Here is a 22,837-nt window from a genome sequence, read left to right on the forward strand (position 1 = left end):
CAAAACGAAAAAGCTTTGAAAGCACATTAACAGCAGTTCTACTGCAGCAAACCAGAGAATGTTAACGATCAAACCACACATTCTGTAGTTGCGCTGTAAAAGCTCTATTACACACACATATGTGTCTCTCCGCAGCTTTTATAATGCTTTCAAAGTTTTAATTAGCTGCTTAGCCGCCGGCTATGTGGCAAATTAGCAGCCGAGGAAGTCGCAGTTTCATACATATATAGATTGAGATACAGCTGTTGCAGATGGCTAAGATGCAGCAGCACATGTGCTCAGCAAGAAAGAACTAAGCCAAACAAGCATGACACACGGCTTTCAGCCTTGAGTTAGGTTAGTTAGCTGCCTCAGCGGCTTTGCCTTTAGCAGACCAATAACTCATTTAGCGCCATTTGTGGCAGCAATGCTTCAAGAATGATTTGTGTGTGCAACTGCTTGGCTGTTTGCATGATGTATGTACATAGGTCTGTATGTGAGTAGTTAGTTCTTTGAATTCGCGCCATGGCACGCGTGTGACCCAATTTCTGATTTTCCTGTTGCTCCATTGCCGATATTTACGGCGACGGCGAAGACCACGCGCTCATCTTCATTTCCACAGCGACTGACATTGTGGCCGCATTTTAGCGCGCACATATGTGGCAACAACGACATCAACTTGGCAGTGACGCTTGCGCCATTTGTTGCTCTTTTGCCAATTCATTTGGTTATTTATGTGAGCGTTTTGCAATAGACCGCATGTAATTGACATAGAAAGAAGGGAACCAGAAAGCTAATTGTGCTACTCACTTAGCCACAGACACACACACACACATATATACATGAAAGTTGAAGTAGTCACTCCACTTTGTTTTTGCTTTTGTTTAGCTTGTTAGAGGTTTGCTTATTTGTTGCTGTTTTTGTCTTTTTTGTATTTTTATTTTTGTTGTAATGTTGTAGTTGTTTTGGTTGAATATTTGTTGTAGTGTATTTGCTTACTGTTTTTGTTGTTGCCTGAGTCTTTAAAATGTTTTTGTTGTTGTATTTTTCTATTACTATTACTTTTTTTTTGTAAATTTGTTGTTACTTTTTTGTTATATTTTGTTCTTACTGCTGCTTTGTTGTTATGATTTGCATTTTTAAATTGTTGTTGTTGTATTTTTTTATGGTTATTATTATTTTTGTTGTAAATTTGTTGTTGCTTTTCCGTTTTATTTTGTCACATTTATTGTTGTTGTTGCGTTACAAAGAGTTTTTGTTGTTGTTGTATTTTTTTGTATCATTGCTTTTGTTGTCGTTCTTCTGTTACATTTTAGTTTTGCTGCTGTACTATAATATTTTTATTTTTGTTGTTGTTGTTGTGTTACACATAATTGTTGTTGTTGTTGCATTTGCTAAAACTGCCGTCCCATTACCAATCTAGCCCTAGTTGTATACTTTTGTCGACGTTGTAACAGTTCTGAGTCGTTTTTGTTGTTGTTGTTTTGGTTGGCGCATTAAAACGGTTACGCTGCTTGCCAAACAGGTTCTGCAAGTGGCAATTTTCTGCAAGCCTTCGTAGCGGTGTCTCGAACTGGTGACCCTTTCGGCGGTTTCGTTTGGTTCCCACATGCAAAGCGTACAGTTGAGTTGTCAGTTGTAAGTGTGTGTGTGTGCATTTGGCTGGCATTGTGTAGTTTGCATACAGTCATAACTTTGTGGCGTGCGTGTGTGTGTGTGTGCGCGTTATTATAATAATGCAATGCTACAAAACCGCTATTGTTGCAATTAAGTTCTTTGTAATTGCGTAGATAATAAATATTTATGCGCCGTAACGGTTGTTCAGGGAAAATTGCACTGGCGCAGAAGATCTCTTGCAGGTGTGTGTTCTTCTGTAAATATGCGTCTGGTATTTGTATGTATGTGAAGATTCTATGAAATATACTATTTACAGTTATTTTCAGGTGCAGAAGCTCGAAATGCGCAAATGGTGATACTGATCTCAAGATTGAGATGCAAGCGTTGCCATATGCCGAAAATATCCAAGTATTTTGAATTTGCATGTGATCAGCCGCTCAGTATGCATTTAAAAATAATAAAAATTTCCAATTTTTATCAATATATTCATTCGGGCGTAGTTGAAAGATAATGGTAATAAGATACTATTTATTATTATATCATTCCCAGACTGAACTTCAATGCTACCATAAATCGATTCTACTACAGGGTCCAGCACTCGAAGTGTAACCGACTTCAGACTGCAACGTCACGTGAGATGGTTCGGAAAGTGAAGAAGCGACTTGAGCGAAATCCACGACGAAGTGTCAATCAAATGGCTGAAGAACTGAAAATACCCGACCGCAGCATCCGACGCATATGTAAAAAATGAGCTCAAGGTCAAGCCTTACAAGTTCCAAAAGACCCATGATCTCACACCGAAGCAGCAACATGCAAGACTTGAGAGAGCGAAGCAGTTGCTCCAATTGAGCAATTCGTAAATTTTAAAAACGATAGGGTTTACTTGACCGACCGTTCATACGAGAATCTAAGTCATCGGTTGGCTACCAGGAGGCAGCACCCGCCACAAATAATGGTTTAGGCCGCTGTCACCGCAGATGGGCGCTCTCCAATTGTTTTCATCGAGTCTGGCGTCAAATTAAATGTGACATATTATCGGAAAAGTCTTCTGGAAGCTGCTTTGAAACCGTGGGCAAACAAACATTTCGGTAGCAAACCATGGACGTTTCAACAAGACTCAGCACCGTCCCACAAAGCGCGAGTGAACCAAGAATGGCTGAAAAACAACGTTCCGAACTTCGTTACGACCACACAATGGCTCTCGAATTCACCAGATGCGAATCCAATGGATTATTCTCGTTGTGCTATTTTGAAGAGCAAGGTCCGAAGTAAAATATACACCAGTATCGGGATGCTAAAGAAAGTCATTGTCCGTGAATGGGCCAAAATACCGGCAAGTCACATTCGGGCAGCTTGCGATTCGGTTTTTGACCGTCTCCAGGCCATAGTTAAAGCGAAAGGTGGTCATATCGAGCAAAAGTGAATTGGGCCTGAATTTATGATTATTTTCACACATTTTATACTTTAAAATAAATAAAAATAATTTTCCAAACCGAATTTATGGCTTTTTTAATTGGTTACACTTCGAGTGCCGGACCCTATATATTCCATCAAAAGCTATTCCATACATTAATAACAGCGATGTTTCAACATTTCAATGCCATATTTTTAGACTTGTCTTTCCTGGCGTTTACTTGCATTACTTTTTTCACTAAATTTCTTCCATGCGACCATTTTCTTGAGGTCAATTTTTATTACTTTTGAGACGGTTATTATTAAACCACCTGATCAAATTTGACGCAGACTGGCAAAAAAACTATATTTTCACTTATTTTCGCACAAATATATTATCCAGTTAATAGTAGCCTGAGCCAATAATATCATGTTAATACTTATTCCAACTTCTCATACACTTGTTATAAGCCTCGCCTGGGATGGCCTTCAGAGCCCTCAGAGGGTTGGACTCGATAGTGTGTTTAGACGACTTCACTACCTTGACTGATATCTTTCTGCAAAACAAATACTCATGTTTGCAAATGATCAGACCATTTGTCTCCAAGTTATCAAGCAAGCAAATTCAAAAAAAATCTGTTACGGGAAAATGCGTTGAAAGATAAACTATTTGAAAAATCAATTTAAAATTTAATTTAAATTTAGTATATTATTTATAAATAATAAAATATCGTTTGAAACGTCGATATATGAAAACATATGAATGTAAATATTTTTTTAAGTTTCAGATTAAGTGTTCAGAGATTGCCCGGAATATGTCTGTCGTCTCAAAATGCTTGCTTTACATCGGCTTTTTCAGGCAAGGAAACAAAAAAATGTCCGGGGGGCCACAGCTGGGCTGTAGAGCGTTGCTATGCAAGTCTTGATTAGGTAGCTGTTCACAAGAAAGACGGTGTGAGCCGGGGCGTTGTCGGCGTGAAACTTCCAATCGGCTGCGATGTCTTGTCGGACCCGAGTGACCCTTCGTTTGAGTCTCTTGAGCACTTCTACGTAAAACTTGGCATTGACGGTTTGTCCAGGAGGAACAAAATCGTGGTGAACGATGTCTTTGATGTCAAAAAAGATAATGAACATCGTTTTCATTTTAGATTTGCTCAAACTCAAAGGTCCATGACTCGTCACCTATGATTATGTTATTCAAACGCCTCTATTGCAAATTTACCGAGGTACACATAGAATTTAATCGCGAACCTCTGATCTAACGATCGCTGCATTTTCGGCTTGCCACACTCACAGAAACACGCCGCACGAAAATGTTTGTCCCAACTTTCCAGGTGCTCGGAGACAACTGACCAGCCGAATCCAGTTGGCTCGCGCACTGTATCTCTTAAAGAGCAGGACAAAAATTACCATATTCTGGGTAAAATTAAATTTTGGGCTTAATTGCGCTTTGTATGGAAAATATCATCCAGTTTAACGAGGTTTTTTATTTTTATCTACGGAGAAGCTCGAAATCACTGTAGCAGTGGAGGACCTTTCATCGCGCGTCGGACATCTCGTATAACTCAAAAAACATTATATTTCTTTTCAAACTGTATTCTTGTAACATGTTTTTTTTACTCTTAAAAACTCCTTTTAAGCTGTCATACCAAGCCACAGGATCTTGGAGTTTCAGTCTTTAAATTTTTTGAGGTACGAAGTAAGAAATTGCACAACTTTTAAAGAAAGATTTTAACTTCCTCTGCTTTCAGTTTTCATCTTCGTGGAACGTTTAATAATTTTTATGGTTTTCAACAAAAATATGGGCCATTGAGAAATTCCTCTTTGCAAATATATTTTGATCAGCTTGGGGGCAACACTCGTTCCTTTTGAGCTATGCCTAAAAGCTAACCATCCAACTAATACTAGCTCTGAAGATGGTTGCTGAATATCTCCCCTGACATGCGCTAGTCGGCTTCCAAGTACCCCTGCCTCGAATTCCAATCTAAATCCTTTAGTCGGCAAATCCAAATAAGAAAGACATCCAATTAATTTTCCACGTATTTTTTCACTCCTGGAGACAGTTGTTAAAGTCAATTTTCGGATTAGAATTCAATGCGCTTAGCGATTCACGTTCAATGTCTTCAATTTACTCAAAACGGTTTTCCCGGTCGTTTGGGTTTGCTGTATAGCCAGAAGTTACACGGATCTCAATGAGGCAAATAAGATGTTTGTGGCACGCTATTGGTTGAAAATTTGGCGAAATACTCACGAAGAATAAATGCAGTATGCGACGATGCATTAACGTTCTGCAAAACACAAGAGTTGTCAGCTCATAATTCCGACCTCTTCTTACGAATAGCTGCACGCAAACGTTGCATAGCACTTAAATAGTATTCCCTGTTAACAGTTTGGCCAGTCGGAAGAAAATTGGAGTGCACCACACCTCGATAATCGAAAAAAACTGGCAACATAACCTTGAGTTTGACCTGCTTTGAAGTAGTTTTTTCATCTTCGGCTCACCTTTGTCACGATATTCGGCCGATTGATCCTCTCTTTCCGGGTCGTAAGCATATATTCTAGACTCATCGCCTGTAATAACACGTTTCATCATATTCGGGTAGTCGGATTGTATTGTCTCACTCCCGTTAACGCGACGCTGTTTTTCGAAAAAATTTAGTGATTTAAGCGGCAATCGTGCCCTCACTTTTCGTAGGGACAATTGGTTTTTTAACTGGTTTTCACTGATACTTCCGATATTCCAATGATGCCAGTAAGATTTCTGACTGATAATCGTCGATTCTCAAGCACCATGTTTCCTTTGTTTCTCTGACATGTTGATTAAGAGTTTATGTCGAATGCCGTTCTGGACGTGGCTTGTCGTCAACAAGTCCTCCATTCTCTTGGAATAATTTGTAGCAATCAAAAACATTTGCCCACGACAAACAATTATAACCGAAACCCTTTTTCAACATTCTAAACGTTTCGGTTTCGTTTGATTCTGCATACATACATAGGTTAATAGCATTTCTTTGTTGAATAATTTCACTGAACGCACTTTATGTTTTTCAGAAAGGCAAGCGTAAATTAAATACTTATTATTATTTTAAAGTGACATTTGGCACCTGGGTTTTCGAGCGAAATTAAAAATCTTACTACTTTTCGCCCACAGTAATTGTTTTGACAAATAAGCCTACAATCCTCTATTATATCTAGTTTCTAATGGACATCTGTTACGTTCTCCAGTCGATCGAAAAGGGTGATCTCCCTCTATCTCCCTCTCCCTCTTTCGTAAACCGATAAAGCCACTAAAATCGGAACTAAGTAAAATCCCAGTCAAAATAAACTCTTTTAATCCACAGCGCTACCCCTATAAAAATTCATTTATCCATATTAGACGCCGATATATTTTCAAACCACTTAACTAAATATTTGCAATTAATTAAAAAAAACTGGCAACGCCGCATAACAAAGACTTGTTATTATTAGCCCAATTGTGTTGTGGGAATTTGCGACACATTATGCCACTTGAAAACAAAGACGACGCCAATACACACAAAGCAACATGTAAAGTACTGTGCAAAAATACAACAAAAAAGACAGTAACAACAACAACAGCTACTCACGTCACAGCGCTCTCGCTGTAAAAGCCAAAAGTGAACAAACGAGTGGACAACGGCAGCAAAACTTTTAAGCTGAGCTTAGACACTGACTAGGGCCAACTAAGCAGTAGTGGAATAAGAAGAAGAAGAAGGAGGAGAAAAAACGCAAGCAATGAAAAAATGAGTAAGCGACATAAACAAGAAATACAACAACTTCGCGATTACGCAGACGCAGCGCAACAATAATAACAATAACAACAAGAAATAATAAGCAATGCGAGCGACCAACAGCGCAGTCGCAACAAACGGCAGCAGCTTTTCAAGCTAACAAGCAGCAACAACAAACACAGGTAGCGTAAGCAATGGTCATGGAATTAGCAACAGTAGCAAGTTGGAGTTATAAGCGACGGCAGCTGCGGTCGACGTCACCGTCACCGCAGCCAATTCGCTGGCGGTTGTTTGTGGTGGTAGAGTTGCTGCTGGTGGTAGAGTGGCACGCAGCGACTGGCGGCTAGCGCTGTTATGACTTGAACGCTCGCAAGCCCAACCAGTTACGATTCAACTTTCATTCCGTGCTGACGTATCCGGGCGTGTTGAGTGTGCGCAGCGAGCGCTTTTTGTATGGTAAGCGACGTTCGCAAAAGATTCTGCAAGCAAAAAGGCACGAAAATAATAAGAAAATCAGAGACCTTTGTGGGTACTTTGTGAACGGCGTTTTTGTACCGTCCAAGTGATTGGAAATGCGGCCTGTAACTATATAACGGCATAACGTTGCAGAAGTGAACTAATACACAGACACATACATATAGGAGATCATGTATATTTCACTGCCGAAAAGTTGGTTTGTGCGAAAGGTTTCTGCTCGAAAATGTATCTGTGCACCCAAATAAGTACAAAAGCCAACAATATGAGTGTACAAAAATAACAAATTAATAACCAAACCACCTTCGCTTTATACGCATTGTTGTTGTGGCGTGTGTTTTTAGAGCATTCTACTCGCTTGTGGGTGTTTGGTTTCGCCAAAATGCAATGGCTTCGCACTCGAAGTGTTAATGAAAGACACACAGAAGAATGCGAGCAAATTAGTGTGGTTAGAAAAATATGAAAAATCATAAGTGCAAAAACAAAAAAAAAAAGTTATTAAAAACAGTAGCAAAAAAAAGCAAAAAAAACAACAACAAACAAACAAAAAGCAGCAAATGAAATGAAAACGAAATCGAAAATAGTTTAATGTATGAAATATTCATTGAATGCGCAAAAAGTATGCCCGCGCGCTCATTACATACCATCTCTATATATAGATTTATATAAACATATATATTAATATATATGCAGGAACAGCTAGCAAAACATATGCGTTTATTTGTTGTTCGTGTTTTTCCCTCATTTTTTCATGAAATAGTAACACGAGGTCAATTTGTGGAAGCCAGTCTGGCCAGCTAGTTGTGGCTCGCTGTTAAAGCGGCATGGCGCTGTATTTAAAAGCTACTTTAAAGTGAAAGGAAACAAAGTCGCAAACGGCTATGGAAAAAAAATATTACAAAAATGCTGAAATGAAATTAGTTTGCAGCGAAAATTTAATTTATTTCAAAATCGTTGTATTAACTTTGTACTTGTACTTGTACCTGAGGCAGATTTCCACAGCTGCTACGGCTTGAATTATGGACAGTTTTACACTATGGACAGTTATTTTTTTAAATATATATACATATAAATGTATATAAATACATACAACATATTTTAACAAAAAAAAATTTTTAGTAACAAAAAGTAATCGAGTAACCTCCAAACATGCTCTTAATTATCTATTTTATTAATTTCCTTAAGTCCAAATAATTCTAGTATATACTTTATTGTTGTTTTTTCTTTAAGCAAAAAACTTTAAACATTTAAGAATTTCGTTTAAGGGGTTACATGGGTTTTCTCGAGTAAAAAATAGTCTTTTTTCATCAATTTTTTTCTCATAAAAAAAATAAATATTTTATTCGAATTTTTTGATTGTTACAAACATACACTATTAACAAACAAATCCTGAAATTTTTGGAAAAAAAATATTTAAAAAAATGGCGTTGTAATACAATTTTCTATGACCCTTCAGGAAAAAGATGCGCCCGCGTTGGCAGGATAACTTCTTAAAGAATCATCTAAAGTGAAAAAATACGTGTTTTAGTTAAAACCTTAACTTAGAACTTGGACGAAGGTAAAAAACAACTGAAAATTGAATTTTTACAAAAAATTTAAATTTTGCAAACATTTTTTTTTTCAAATAGTTGTAATCGAAAAAAGTATTCGCTTAAGTCTTTAGAAATTGTATCTCAAAAAGCTGTGTAAAATTTCATGAAGATCGGCTGAGTAGTTCTCGAGCGCACAAGTTCTCAAGTCTATATATCCGACTAAAGTCTTAACAATTTTAGAATTATGCTCATTGCTTTATTATTTTAAGCTCCTTAGGTACCATTAATTATTAATGCTTTCTTATTGTTTTTTTCATCAATAATATATGCATTTATTGCCTTCATTACAAACAAGTTAAGCAACACACTGCAATTATTTTAGGAACTTCTTTTAAAAGTAGTTGGAACAAAAGACTTAAGCGGCATACTTCATATGAGATGGATAGAAATTAATTGAGTTTTGCGCTGCGATCTATGGTCTATTGTGTCCTCTCCTATATCCAGTAGGAGATATATATAACACATGGTCACAGAGATCCAGCACTCTGAACAACTCCAGAAGCTTGCTGCGAGCGATGGAGGTGATGTCATCCTTGTCCACGTAGATGGATCCAAGAGCCTTCATACTATTTATGACCTCTCTATATGTGACCTGGTCTACGAAAAGGGAGCTAACGAAAACTAGTTTTCTGGGAAAAGCTGTTAAAAATAATCGTCAGTTTCTCGTTATCTCATTAGTTGTTCTCCTTTTTTTTGACACCTAAGCCCCCTTTCCGTAGACCAGGTCACATATTATAAAAATATACCAATAGAAGACTTGAGCAGCAAACTTCCATTATTTGTCACTTCTATACAAGAAATATATTCAGACAGAAGACTTAAGAAACAAACTTGAAAATTATCTTATAACTGTGATTAAGTTGGAGCAGATTAAGTATAAGAGTTTGAGATTTCGAAAGCCTGCAAACATTGAAAACAAAGATTTAATCCATTTTTCCACATGACTTTTGCAAATACAAAAAAAAATTAGGATATATTTTTCCGCAAAACTTTTGAAACAGCTTTTAAATAAAAAATAAATAATTTAAAAATAAAAAAATTATACCTTCTAAATTCAAAATTTCACAAAGCCAAGAAAATGCATTCCTTTATATATATAAAAACCCAACGCTAAGTAACTTCATTGCCCCTGGTACCTTTTAGCTATTATTCCATCAGGTACAAAAGACTTAAGCAGCGAACTTCAGTCCAATTTTTGGAAACTTCAAATACATTATTTCTAGACTAAAAAACAAGAAAGAACAATTACTCCGACAAAAATACCCAACACATTTGCATTTTTCATTAGCAAAAAAGGGCACAAAAAGACGGAAGACTTTTATTTTGATTGAACAGTTTGTATGACAGTATGACAGCTAAAAGCTATAATGCAACGATCCGAACAATTTATCTGGATATTGCAGCGTTGCTTTATAAAATATTCTTTTACAAATTTTATGAAAATATCTCGTCAAATAAAAAAGTTTTTCCTACAAGAACTGCATTAAAAAGGCTCAGTTTGTATGGCAGCTATATGTTATAGTAGTCCGATCTACAAATTTTATTAAAGTATGTAGCTCAGTAAAGGACAATAATCTATCACAAATTTTGAGAAGATAGCTTGTTAAATAATAAAGGTCTTCATACAAAAACTTGATTATTTGGTCTGTTTGTATGGAAGTTAAATAATTTTGTAGTCGCGGACAAGTTCGAGTTTATGCAGAGAGACGAACTGAATTTGTTAAATCACTTGGCTTGTGGTGGTGATTATATGTAAATGATACAAATAGCATATAGGTACTTTATAGGATATAAAACCCCTCCTTAAGGGTGCCATAAACTTCGATTATTCTCCCACATTTTTTGAGAGAATAAATACCTTTTACACATTGCATAAAATAACTCAATTCAACAGGTTTGAAAAGCAAAGTACAACAAAAAAAAACCAATAGAAATATCAAGCAACATTATTGCAATATGTCTCTATAGCAATTAACATTTACATACACATATCAGTGTCATATAAAATTAGTGACAGTGCAAATAAGAACTGACTGATTAATGGCTGGATTTAAAATTAAATTTCAAATAAATATATATGTATATCTGGTATAGTGCCTGTTTTCAAGCTTAGTGCAAATGGATATTCATCTAACTAAAAATTCAGCAACTATATTTTTGCATACTTCACTGCCAGGCAAATGATTTTCTAGTATTTGAGGAATATTTTGAATATCACTAAACTTGAGTAATTCGACGTTATTGTTTGTCTTCGATAATAAATTGACCGGCTGGCTGTGTTTAAATCGACCTTAATGATCTAATTTAAAATATATTCTGCTTGATTTATACAACGCTACGGTACTCCAGAATTTTGGTGAATTTTTTAGTATTGAAAAGTTTTTTATGTACGCAATTATCATATTGATTTTTTTCTATAGAGAATTTAAAATTAATTTTTTATAAAAAAATAGTTAATTAATCAATTTTAACTGCAATTTTAATAAGCATTTGTTGACTTGTATACATATGTATGAAAATATATGGTTGCTGTTTCATATCCGGCTCGAAAGACCAAAATAAACAGAAACTATCAATTTCTGCTCTGTGAGAGTTCACTTTTGATTCTATGAAAAAGAAATTTTCAAGTTCATATTTTTATGAACAAATATATATATGAAAATATATGTTCTTGTAGCAAATCACAGCATCAGAGGATATTTTGTATAGCATCAATAACTTGCTTTCTTATTAATAACATGAAATATTTTAAGCCAAAAAAAAAATAATAATGCATTCGAATTTTTATTGTTTGTATCACATGCGTGGATTGGAGGTAAGGCTCGCTTAAGTGCTGGAACATGTAGGAACTTTATATTTTGGCTTCCATTACCGAAAGTTAAAACTTGAATATGCTTTTCGAGGCAATATTTTTCACTAGAACATTTATATTAATATATTTATTTAATTATATTGTATAATTAAAATATAACTCAACCCCTTTTGGCATAGCTTTTTGATAGGAAGGTACTTGCTTAACCATGAAAATGTTTTCTCTAGCAAATCTTGGAGAGTTGAAAGTAAAAACAAAGGAACTTTTAAATTGATTAATACGGACATATAGTCAGATAATAATAAAAAGTAGATGAATGTAGCCTTAAGCTAAAAAATACACATATAATACCTTTTTTCTTCTATCTTCTACCATACCTGCTTCCAATTTATGCAGCTCTCAGAGGTCCAAAACCGCATTTTAGGCTCCAAAATACTTTTCGACATATTTTTACTTTTTTTAAATGAGCTTTCAATAAATTAAAATGCATTTCTACATATACTTTAGCACAAAGTTGCTCTTTTGTTTTATGTGGCTAAGCTTAAAAGGTGTTCTTTCCAATATATTCCTTGTTGCAAACTACCAATAAAAAGAATATTAGGTATAAATGATTTGACGGTTTGATCATGAAGCGATTACCCAAAGTTTGAGGTAGAAAATATCCAACATAATTTTATATTGGCATTTATATGTATTGTGACAAAAAGTAACCAAAAATTGTAAATAAAACGCAAAATACCCAATTATTCATCAATATTTGTTTTGTTGGCTTCAAAGTATTCCCCCACTCAACAATTTTTCCATTCCCCGAACCATTTTTTATAAGCACTTTTTGGGATGACCTTTAGTTCCTTCAGCAAATTTTGTTTTATCTTTTCGATCGACTGAAAACGGGTGCCGGTTCTGATGTTACAACTATCTAACATGTCAAACTCGTAAACCCATGTCTCATCTGCAGTTATAATGCTATACATGAATGTGGCAACTACATGTCGAGCTTTCTTGCCATTTCACTAACACTTGCCTGACGATTATCAAGTACCATATTGTTCACGTTTTTTATATTTTTCATCAGTTGAATAGGCGAAGGTCGTCCACAATGAGTACAAGTTGCCAATTTTGTACCCGAATGTCTCTATAATACTTACTTTGAATAATAGTCCAGCTATGTAGTTTAATTTGGGTTATACTGACCGGCTGTTACAATATAGCTTAGTAATGCCGGATGAAAGCTCAGTTGAATTTGAGCTTAAATATCAATTTTATAGGACGTTAACGCTTTTTTCGAACTCTTAGAGCAAATTGATATTTAATTTTGATACTTTATCTAGTTCTTTAAACTGTCTAGCTCCTTGATATTTAAGCCGAACTCTAGTTAAAGCTAGACAGAAGCATAGGAGGTGTTCCAGCGTCTCTCTCATATCTACTTCCTTGCATTTGCTAGAATCGTAGTTACTTATGCCTATCCGACTCGCATGTGTTACCAATAGGTTGTGACCTGTCTTTAGACAAAGAACCATAGTATATTTCTTTCGAGACCGTGTGTGAAAAAATCTAAGCTTGGCGATTCTGCATGCCCTTAGGCTATTCCATTTCGCCTTGATCCATTTCTCAGTTGTTTTGGTAATTTATTTGTATTTGTTCTGTTCTGTTTTGCTTGGTACTTTTCGTAATATTATTATGCTATTTCATTTCACGAGATTTCTTTGCGACCTGCAAGTCAGTATGATTTAAGTATAGTTTCTGTTCCTGCTCTGTAGTTAGGAAGAAGCATTTTTTTCTATAATAAAATAATATTAGAAGCATTGAGATAAGTTTTCCGTGAGATCCGTCGATCGAAAAATATTTATTAGCTCATCTTGTCATATGCTCAGCATAGCTTTTGTGTCAGTATGAACTTGTTTTGGTAATTCTTAACTATTCTTAAAAACTTTGAAGTAACAAAATAAATTTTAAAAATTTTTAATTATTATTTTTTTGTTTTTAACTGTTCTTAATACCTCAACAATAAGGATTTAATAAAAGTACTTGGTGACTTTTGGACTTCCACCTTTTTGATAGTCTTTGGGACATTTATGACCTCTACCGAATTTAGCAAAGTCCTTACAAATGATGGCCTCGTCTAACACAAAACCAAAATAACACTTACCAAGCAGGGTTTTGATATCATCAGATTTTTTTTTTCATTATTAACTATCGTTAAGACTTCCTATATAACAATTTATAAAAGTAATTGTTTTTTTCTTAATTTTGTGTATAAAGAATTCTCACTAAAGCCTCATTGTCTCTTACTTTAGAATTTAGGTATGAGCATAAATAATCTCTTCAAATTTGAAATAAATTCAGTAAGATTTATACAAATTCGCATGCCTCTTATTTCTATAAAATTCTTAATAAAATGAATAATTTTTTATAATGCGCGCTGAGAAGTTAGTAATTAATTTTTTTTAAGAGCGCTGATAAGTTAAACAACGCTTAGTGAAACCTTTCAAATGTCCACATTTATGAAAGCTGACCTTGCAGAAGTATTTTAAAAACTTGAATCAAATTCACATCAATGCAAAATGCATACAATTTTCGCCAAGAACAATTTACGACATTAGCAATATTTTAGTGAGATTTATAAGCCTTCTAGCATTAAGCCAACAAATTGCAAACTTAATTCGCCTGAAGTACATAAAAGCCGTCACTCAACTCCAGCTGCAGCTGCCAGCCAGCCAGCCAGCCAGCCAGCTAGCTAGTTGAGTATCTGAGTATAGAAAGCGTGGGGAAATACAAACATTTTTGCCGACTGCAGTAAATTCATTAAACTCTGACGCCGACAGATCACATCAGCGAAGACAATAACTCAAAAGACTTAAGGCACGAACTTCATTGTGTAGCAAAATGTTATCAAAATGCAAAGGCTGTGAAAATTTCACATTGCAAAGTGCAAACAAATACAATTCAACAATTCAAATTAATATCCATTCGATTCCCTTGCATTTAGCGAATTCATGAAGATTTTTTTTTTTTGCATGCATTTTGTGCATGCGAAAATTCAAGCGAAAACGCCCATTTTAAATATGTGTGGATGTTTGAGCAAAACGCAGCCTTGAATGTATACTAGGTGTTTATGTGTTTATGTGTGTGTATTATAGAGACACAACGGCAAGTGAAGTGAAAAAATTTACCAACAATAAAATCAAATAAATGTACGAGTAAATAATTGTTGTGAAAAATACAGGCACTTGTGTTTAAATAATCGAAAAAACGGCAGACAACAATAACAACAGCAACAACAAGTGTGGATTATCAAATAGCAGCGAATAAATTAATTACGCGCGCGATCACACACGATCGTTTAAAGTGAGCTGGTGAATGGCTGAAAATGTGAAGCCGAGCGCCAAAAGTCAAACTGCACCAACAACAACAACAGCGATTATTGCTCACATAATCGCCGACAGCGACTAAAGTTTTAGTTGGTCAAGCAGCCAGAAACAGGAGACACATGCAAGTGCGAAAATAACAAAAACAACCAAAAAAGTTTTCAAACATTAAAATAAAAAATAAAAAATAAAAAAAAAACAAAAAACAGCAACATATAAAAAAATTAAAATTGAAAACAACAACAAAACGCATTAACGAAAATAACGAGTGTAATAGCATTTAATAGCGGCCAGCGATTTGCCAACAAAACGTGCAACGCAGACGAATAACGAAAATCGCCGACAAACAAAACCAGCTGCATGTGCATATGTATGTGTTGGCGGGTGACTTTAAATGTAGTGGCGCCACCACAAAAAACTAAGAAAAAAATTTTATATAAAAAGTCTAAAAATTAAAAAAAAAAAAATTAATTAAAAAGGTCAAAAAATTAAAAAAATAAATACAACAACAATAAAATTAAAACAAATAAACTAAACCAACAAATATTTGCTGTTGTTGCGTGTCGCAGCTCGCCTACATCATTTCCATTCAGCAAACAGTTCAACAACATCGCGCAAGTGGTCCGTGCGCCGTCAAGACACGACAGCTGCACCACTTGCGGCCAGCGCAAAAACAATCGATTGCCTGCGACAAGCTGTGGCAAGCTCATCAACAACTATAGCCTAGCAGTGCCACCAATTTTCCACAAAAACAAAAGCAACTTGTATAATTTCGAAACAAATTTTGGTGAAATTTTCACAACTCCCGACAGCAGGCGCATTGAAGTAACTACAATGAAGCGCCAGCAACAACAACAACGATACCAGCAACATATGCACACTGCGGCTGCAGTTAGTCAGCGCAAATGTCATATGTCCACGCAACGTGCGGCGTTGTCGCGTACGCTGGCCAAGCTGTCAGTTGCATTGCTGTTGATTTCTTCATTGGCCGTTGCCAACTGTCAAGGTAAGTCAGACGCATATTTGTTGTTGTGGAAAAGGAAAGTAAATACAATTATAGCTAAGTACTTAAATATATACATATGTATGTATATGTGTGAAGTAAAATCTCTTCATCGACTGATATGGCATCGAATATGCACTGTATTGCTATGTTATGGTATATGAGATAGAAGATAGGCTTAAATCGATACATGAGGGCCTTCTGATTCATATTTTGGAATTTTTTGACTTCAAGAGGAATTGTTATGGAACCCCCATAATATGGAGCATAAATGAAATCTTACCTAACCTACTATAAACGATGCCTTCATGGATCTTTTTTCAGAATACATATGGCTCTTACCACCGTTCGTATACTTTATCATCACTTCATTCTTGTAATTAGTGTGTTCATCTTTGCTTATAAGTAGAAGAACTTTTTGGTTTTACTTCAACTACATAATTTGTAAATATAATATCTTGGGAGAAGTTTCCTATCAGAAAAAACTTCGTAAATTTGAATTGACTACCAATTCCTAAACTACTTTAGAAAAAATACTTATCTGATTATAGTCAAGTAGTCAAGACGAGCGACTATGACGGCTGGCAAATGCAAACCTCCGACGATTTTAGGTATAATAATAGAATATAATGTATAATTTGAGATTATAACATTAAAGATACATTTGCTGGACGATTATTAAGGATGAAGAGATACTCCATTGTTTCCCTGCTCTAGGCATTTCCTGCAGTCTTCTCGATCTGCCAACCCCATCCTGCTGGCTGGTTTGCCCACCAGACAGTGACCACTTAGTAATCCCATCATGTTCCTACAGTTGCTCAATCGAGTGCCAATAGGAATTTTGTGTACTTCCGATGTACCGTTTTGCAGTTTTGTACCCAGGTAGCTCGTTCCATCGAGTTTTAATTTTCTTTACCAAGCTTCTGTCGAGATCGTTTTATTGACAATCCCTGGTTCAATGTTGATCACGTTTTCGGATGATAGCCGTGTACCATTCTTGGCAATCTCGTCCCCTATTTCATTATCATCGATTCCTTTTTGACCTGACACCCAGTAGAAGTGAAGTTGCTTACTTTTGTCAAGACTTTTCTCTGCTGTCTACGTAGATGTTGACACTGAAATTGCCTGCAGTTGCATTAGAGGTCAGCTCCGCGGTTTTGTCAATAGTAAAGATATCAGCTTGAAATATACTGCAGTAGTCCTACAACTTAAAAGGTTGCTTTATACCTAACTCAAACAGTATATTCCCACAGCAACTCCATCCTCCATTTTCGAGTCTTCGGTATAGATGTTTAGAGCGTAGCTAACATGTTTTTATTGAGATCATGTTGACGGTGTTTGCCCAACCGCCGTTACCCACCAAGCTATATGTAAATTCTCTTGCAGCCAATATTCGTTCCACCGATTTTGCTGCGCTATTTTTAGCGAAGAGGTCTATAGAGGCTTAGTACCAGTTTAAGAGCCGCCATTGGACTTGTTCTTAAAGCTTCCGTTATGCACAGCACAGCGAGCCTCTGACCCTTTCCATTGGCTTCCGATATGTGAATTTTCTTTCGTACGCCTGTCCACCATACTACGCGGAATTGGGTCCTATTTGGGTAGGCCCCTCTTCTCAATTAGCTGCCACTAGACTACTTTTTAAAATATAATTGAGTAAGGACTTACCTCGATGATCGTTGTCAGGGCTGCCCCAAATTGTATAATGGACGTTAGCATCGACGTTCACTAACAATGCCAGCTTCCTTCTGCTGGATGTAACCGCTAGCCTTTGGAGCTCTGCCGTTGGCGCCTCGCAATCATGTAGTATGTAGAAGAGTTCAAGGAGTAGAGGCTGCCACAACCGTCAGACCATCTGTGGAAAGACTAGTTAACTGATGTAATCCATGGTTTCTCATAGCCGCCCTTCTCTTAATTGAAAAGAGGCTCGGCAGCGGCGATTTTACTGAACAACTTAAGTACCAATTATCACTAAATATGTCTACCTTTTAGTGCAGTAAATGCGTTAGTCTATGTATTATTGGCTTGTAAGTCTACTAAACCCATGTAATAAATATAAAGTATTATCGTGAAATCGTGGTAAATACGGTTTTTATTATAAATTTAACTTCCCCCACATCTGTAGATAGGTAGGTAGGGTGGAACACGCCTCGGCTTTATCTTCTGATGAAGTTCCTCAATATTTAAAGTTTTATATGTGCCACTTCGGAGCTCTAGACCGATAGTTGCGTTTACTTGTCTTTAAAAAGCTTTGCATACGCATACCAGATTTTCGGTAACTTTTGTCTCTAACTGTTGCCAGCTTCTACAATGGGCTTTGTATGATATCCCCAGTGAGCTGGAATCATTTTATAACCAAAATTCTATTTTTGTTTCAGTATGTGTGGTTTCTATATTCCTTTTAATCTAAGTATTCTTTTGTGGAGTGCTAGTTCATCGCTTCACAGTTACCAGGAATATCGCTGTGTTCAGGAACCCATGGCAGTTTTATTGTGAATTGAGATGTTAGAGCCGATAAGAAAAAATTTTCGTGAGATAAATATGTAGAGAAATATGTATATAGACAAATCATAATGGGTATTAATTTATATTGAAAATTTTGAGTATGAAGTCTATCTTTACGATAGATACAATTTTTGTGAAACTTCACCAAATTCGAATGAGGTTTTCCGCCGTATTTTCACTGCGACTACTTACAGAAGGTCGTGTGAATCGATCTATAGTCCATAATATTTAATTTTAATATAATTTTCTATGTTATATTACTGAATCCTTATTTTTATACTCTCGCAACAATGTTGCTAAGGAGAGTATTATAGTTTTGTTCACATAACGGTTGTTTGTAAGTCCTAAAACTAAAAGAGTCAGATATAGGGTTATATATACCAAAGTAATCAGGGTGACGAGTAGAGTCGAAATCCGGATGTCTGTCTGTCCGTCCGTCCGTCTGTCCGTCCGTCCGTGCAAGCTGTAACTTGAGTAAAAATTGAGATATCATGATGAAACTTGGTACACGTATTCCTTGTTTCCATAAGAAGGTTAAGTTCGAAGATGGACAAAATCGGCCTACTACCACACCCACAAAATGGCGGAAACCGAAAACCTATAAAGTGTCATAACTAAGCCATGAATAAAGATATTAAAGTGAAATTTGGCACAAGGGATCGCATTTGGGAGGGGCATATTTGGACGTAATTTTTTTGGAAAAGTGGGCGTGGCCCCGCCCCCTACTAAGTTTTTTGTACGTATCTCGGAAACTACTATAGCTATGTCAACCAAACTCAACAGAGTCGTTTTCTTCAGGCATTTCCATATACAGTTCAAAAATGGAAGAAATCGGATAATAACCACGCCCACCTCCCATACAAAGGTTATGTTGAAAATCACTAAAAGTGCGTTAACGGACTAACAAAAAACGTCAGAAACATTAAATTTTACGAAAGAAATTGCAGAAGGAAGCTGCACCCAGGCTTTTTTTTTTTTAAATTGAAAATGGGCGTGGCCTCGCCCACTTATGGACCAAAAACCATATCTCAGGAACTACTAAACCGATTTCAATGAAATTTGGTATATATATTTTCTTTACACCCTGATGCATATACGAAATATGGGTGAAATCGGTTCACAACCACGCCTTCTTCCAATATAACGCTATTTTGAATTCCATCTGATGCCTTTTCTGTATAATACGAGTATATACATTAGGAACCAATGAAGATAGCGGAATAAAACTTTACAAAAATACGGTATTTAAAAAATATGTAAATGACGTATAATGAAATCTCGATTATCACTTTATCATGCGAGAGTATAAAATGTTCGGTGACACCCGAACTTAGCCCTTCCTTACTTGTTTTTATTAATATTAAGTTGAGTAAGAAAGTAAAAAAAATCATATTCATTGGATTATCTGGCTTATCACTCATAAGTAATTCTCAACATTTAGTTAGTTTTAAGATAAAGGCAAACTAAAATTAATAATTCTAAGGCCTGCAAAGCATTCTCTCTGTGTCTAATACCTTCAAACCCCCAAAAAGCAGTGAACTTATGCACTTACATATTCCATACTTCCAACAGATCTTTAATAGACTAAGATAAATTTAAGTAAGTATCACTTTCAGCAAAATATTTAATTAAAGTTCAGCAAGTGTTCTTTCCAACAATCCGTCTAAGTTCGCATGTCAAAATTATATCAAAACGGCAATTAAGCAAATCGTAACTTCTAAACTGAGAAAAAAAGCTTAAAAACGCGACTAAAGTCGGCAACAACAACTATGCTTTAGAACACCCGCTGTTTGGCAAGAGTTTTGAAAACGGAAGCGCAAATTAGCTTGCTAATAGCATAGAATGCTACAAAGTTTAAGCTGCGAGTTGTGTAATTTTCCCCGCGAACATTTTCCACCACAATTCGCACAATTATGCGCATGCGCTGTGTATTACAACATAACTCTTTTTTTTTCTACGAAAATTAAATAAATTTTGTAACAAATGAGCTGACGTACATATGTACAAACAAAGAACTAGCCATAAAAGTGAGTAGTAGCAATGAACTAATAAATATACATATTTGTTCTTTTAGCATGACATGCTCGAGTGAGTTTTTGAGTTGAGTGGGCGGCCGCGCGCACGCATGCGCACAAAGCCAAAGCAGCTAAAAACTGTTGCCGGTTGAATAATTTGTACAGAAATGGTAACAAGTATCCCACAGAAGGCAGAGGGACTTATAAATAAATAAAAATAAATCAAAGAAATTTGAATTTCACATTTTTTTTTTTAATTTTTTAGCAAAAGAACTGAAAGTGGTGAGTCAAGAATTACGTAATTTTGGTTATGGCTGACTTATACTAAGTTGTCATTTCACTGGCTAATTTTGTAGGATTCTAAATAAAATTTATTAAAAATACAACAACAAATAAATGCAACTTGACACAAAAGTTCAAATCAATCATATGCTATACAGCCACTTTTGTTTTCACTAACGGCGTCCATTGTTCGAAAGATCAGGCTAATAAAAAAACACCCTCAGGATAAAAATAGAAAACTAGTAAACGCCGAAAAAGAAAGAAAAAAATCTAAAAAATTAAAAAAAAGTCTAAAAAAGTAAAAAAAATTAATAAAAATAATAAAAAAAATCGCGCTAGACACAAAAGCTCACAAAACAAGTTGCCGAAAGCAAAACACACACACCCACACACACATATACATAAACGAGTATGCATGCATCAATTATTTACAGTTTTTCGAAAACCGGTGCCAAACAGCACATTACTTTTATTTTCAATTTGTTTATGAGCCCACTTTTTTGCTGTTGTTATTGTAGTTGTTTTTGTTTTTGCTTTACGGGTTTCGTATCGATTATTGTTCGCCTGCCGGGCAATGAATAAGGCGTTGTGAGCGCAAATTTAGCGGAAAAGAACTCGCAAAACCAGAAACAGCAACTAGCCACACACACACACCCAAACACAAACACTCCAAAGAGTTGATGAGAAATTTTGCATATATTTTTTGTTGTTTTATGAGTTGTTTAGCAGTTTTACTTGCGTAGTTGCAGCGTTGCAATTGACTTGTCGCGCCGTCGGCTGTTGGTTGCTCGCTGTTGGAAGTAGGAAGTGTGCGGATCGAAGGATATTCAAATCTCATTGCAGCGATGTCGCAACGTGTTGTTATTGCAGCTGATTTTATTGCACTTTTAATTGCGCCAACTTGCAAAACTAGTCGCCGCGTGAGCGTGTAATTAAAAGTAAAAGTTCGATTGAAAGCGAAAATGTGTGTGTGTGTGTGCAGGCGATGGCAGCAGTGTCACATGATATACATATGTGCGCATGAGGAGTGGCTTTAGTCGCTATTTGCTCTAGTATGTTGCATTATTAACTGCTATTTAGTGTTGGTAATCGCTTATGTGCACTAATATGGACATAAAGTGCTCAATATGTTAGATAATATATTAATATTTAATAATTTTTATAATACTTAAATATTATGTGTACATAAGTGAGCATATTAGCCAATTCTGCAATCGATAACACTTACGTTTTAGTAAAATCAATTGAATAACTACAAAATTGCGGTTATGTAATAGTTATAATAGCTTCTTGGTTACTTTCTGCAATAAATAGCTCGCTTTTATGAAAATATATAACTCACTAATAAAAAATCTCATTACTAACAAGAAATTTAATCTGAGTAGCAGATTTCATATATTGAAAAAATAACAGCTAAACGGACGGGTTCAATTTCAGTTTGAGGAACAAGAAATCCTTGCATTTTTGGCTTTAAATTTGAAATTTGGTTACAATACAAATTGTGGCACCAATTCTTTGTTCAATCAGGGGTAGTCACTTTAATTTACCATTTCCGGGTGCTATTTTTCACAATGTAGGTATATATATAATTCTTCATATAACCTCCATTGATCAGGCCAAAAATCGCAATGTGGGAGGCCAAAAACGATCAAAATTTTAGGGAAAATAAAAATTTTTTAAGAGGGTATTCTGGTTTAAAAGCCCAATTTTTCGGTACTTTTTTTACGCGATAAAAAAAAAAAATCAAAAATTATTTGTACCATCCATTTTTTTACATGCTTTTTATTGATATTCTAAGAATACAAAACACAAATAATCTAAGAAAAAAAAATTAAATTAAAAAAAACTGCAGGTCGGCAAAGTAGAGACTGATGAAACAATGGCTTGTCCTGGTGTGCATGATATAAATCCTTTCCGTGACCTAAAATGAAAATTTATGCGCAATCCGTGAAGAGTAAAAGTGTAGTTATCGCATTACGAAACGTTTGTGAAAAAAAAAAATTTAATGGCGGTTACAAAATGGTGGAGGTTTGAAAAAAAAGTTTCGTATTT

The 22,837-nt window shown here is 35.6% G+C and overlaps 1 protein-coding gene and 1 long non-coding RNA gene across 2 annotated transcripts in view; both read left to right on the forward strand.

Annotated features, from left to right (window-relative positions):
* The first annotated feature begins 7,131 nt into the window (after positions 1 to 7,131).
* On the forward strand, positions 7,132 to 15,107 carry LOC120775142. The gene is made up of 2 exons (XR_005705295.1): positions 7,132 to 7,193; positions 14,756 to 15,107. It is a non-coding gene; the product is annotated as an uncharacterized LOC120775142 (long non-coding RNA).
* A 380-nt stretch (positions 15,108 to 15,487) lies between these two features.
* LOC120775140 (sushi, von Willebrand factor type A, EGF and pentraxin domain-containing protein 1) overlaps positions 15,488 to 22,837 on the forward strand; it is a 59,041-nt gene continuing 51,691 nt past the window's right edge. Inside the window, exon 1 of the mRNA XM_040105170.1 lies at positions 15,488 to 15,989. Coding sequence (XP_039961104.1) covers positions 15,818 to 15,989 — 172 coding nt within the window. The 5' untranslated portion in view covers positions 15,488 to 15,817. The remainder of the gene's footprint in view (positions 15,990 to 22,837) is intronic.

The sequence above is a fragment of the Bactrocera tryoni genome, chromosome 4, assembly GCF_016617805.1.
Source record: "Bactrocera tryoni isolate S06 chromosome 4, CSIRO_BtryS06_freeze2, whole genome shotgun sequence".
NCBI classification, from domain to species: Eukaryota; Metazoa; Arthropoda; class Insecta; order Diptera; family Tephritidae; genus Bactrocera; species Bactrocera tryoni.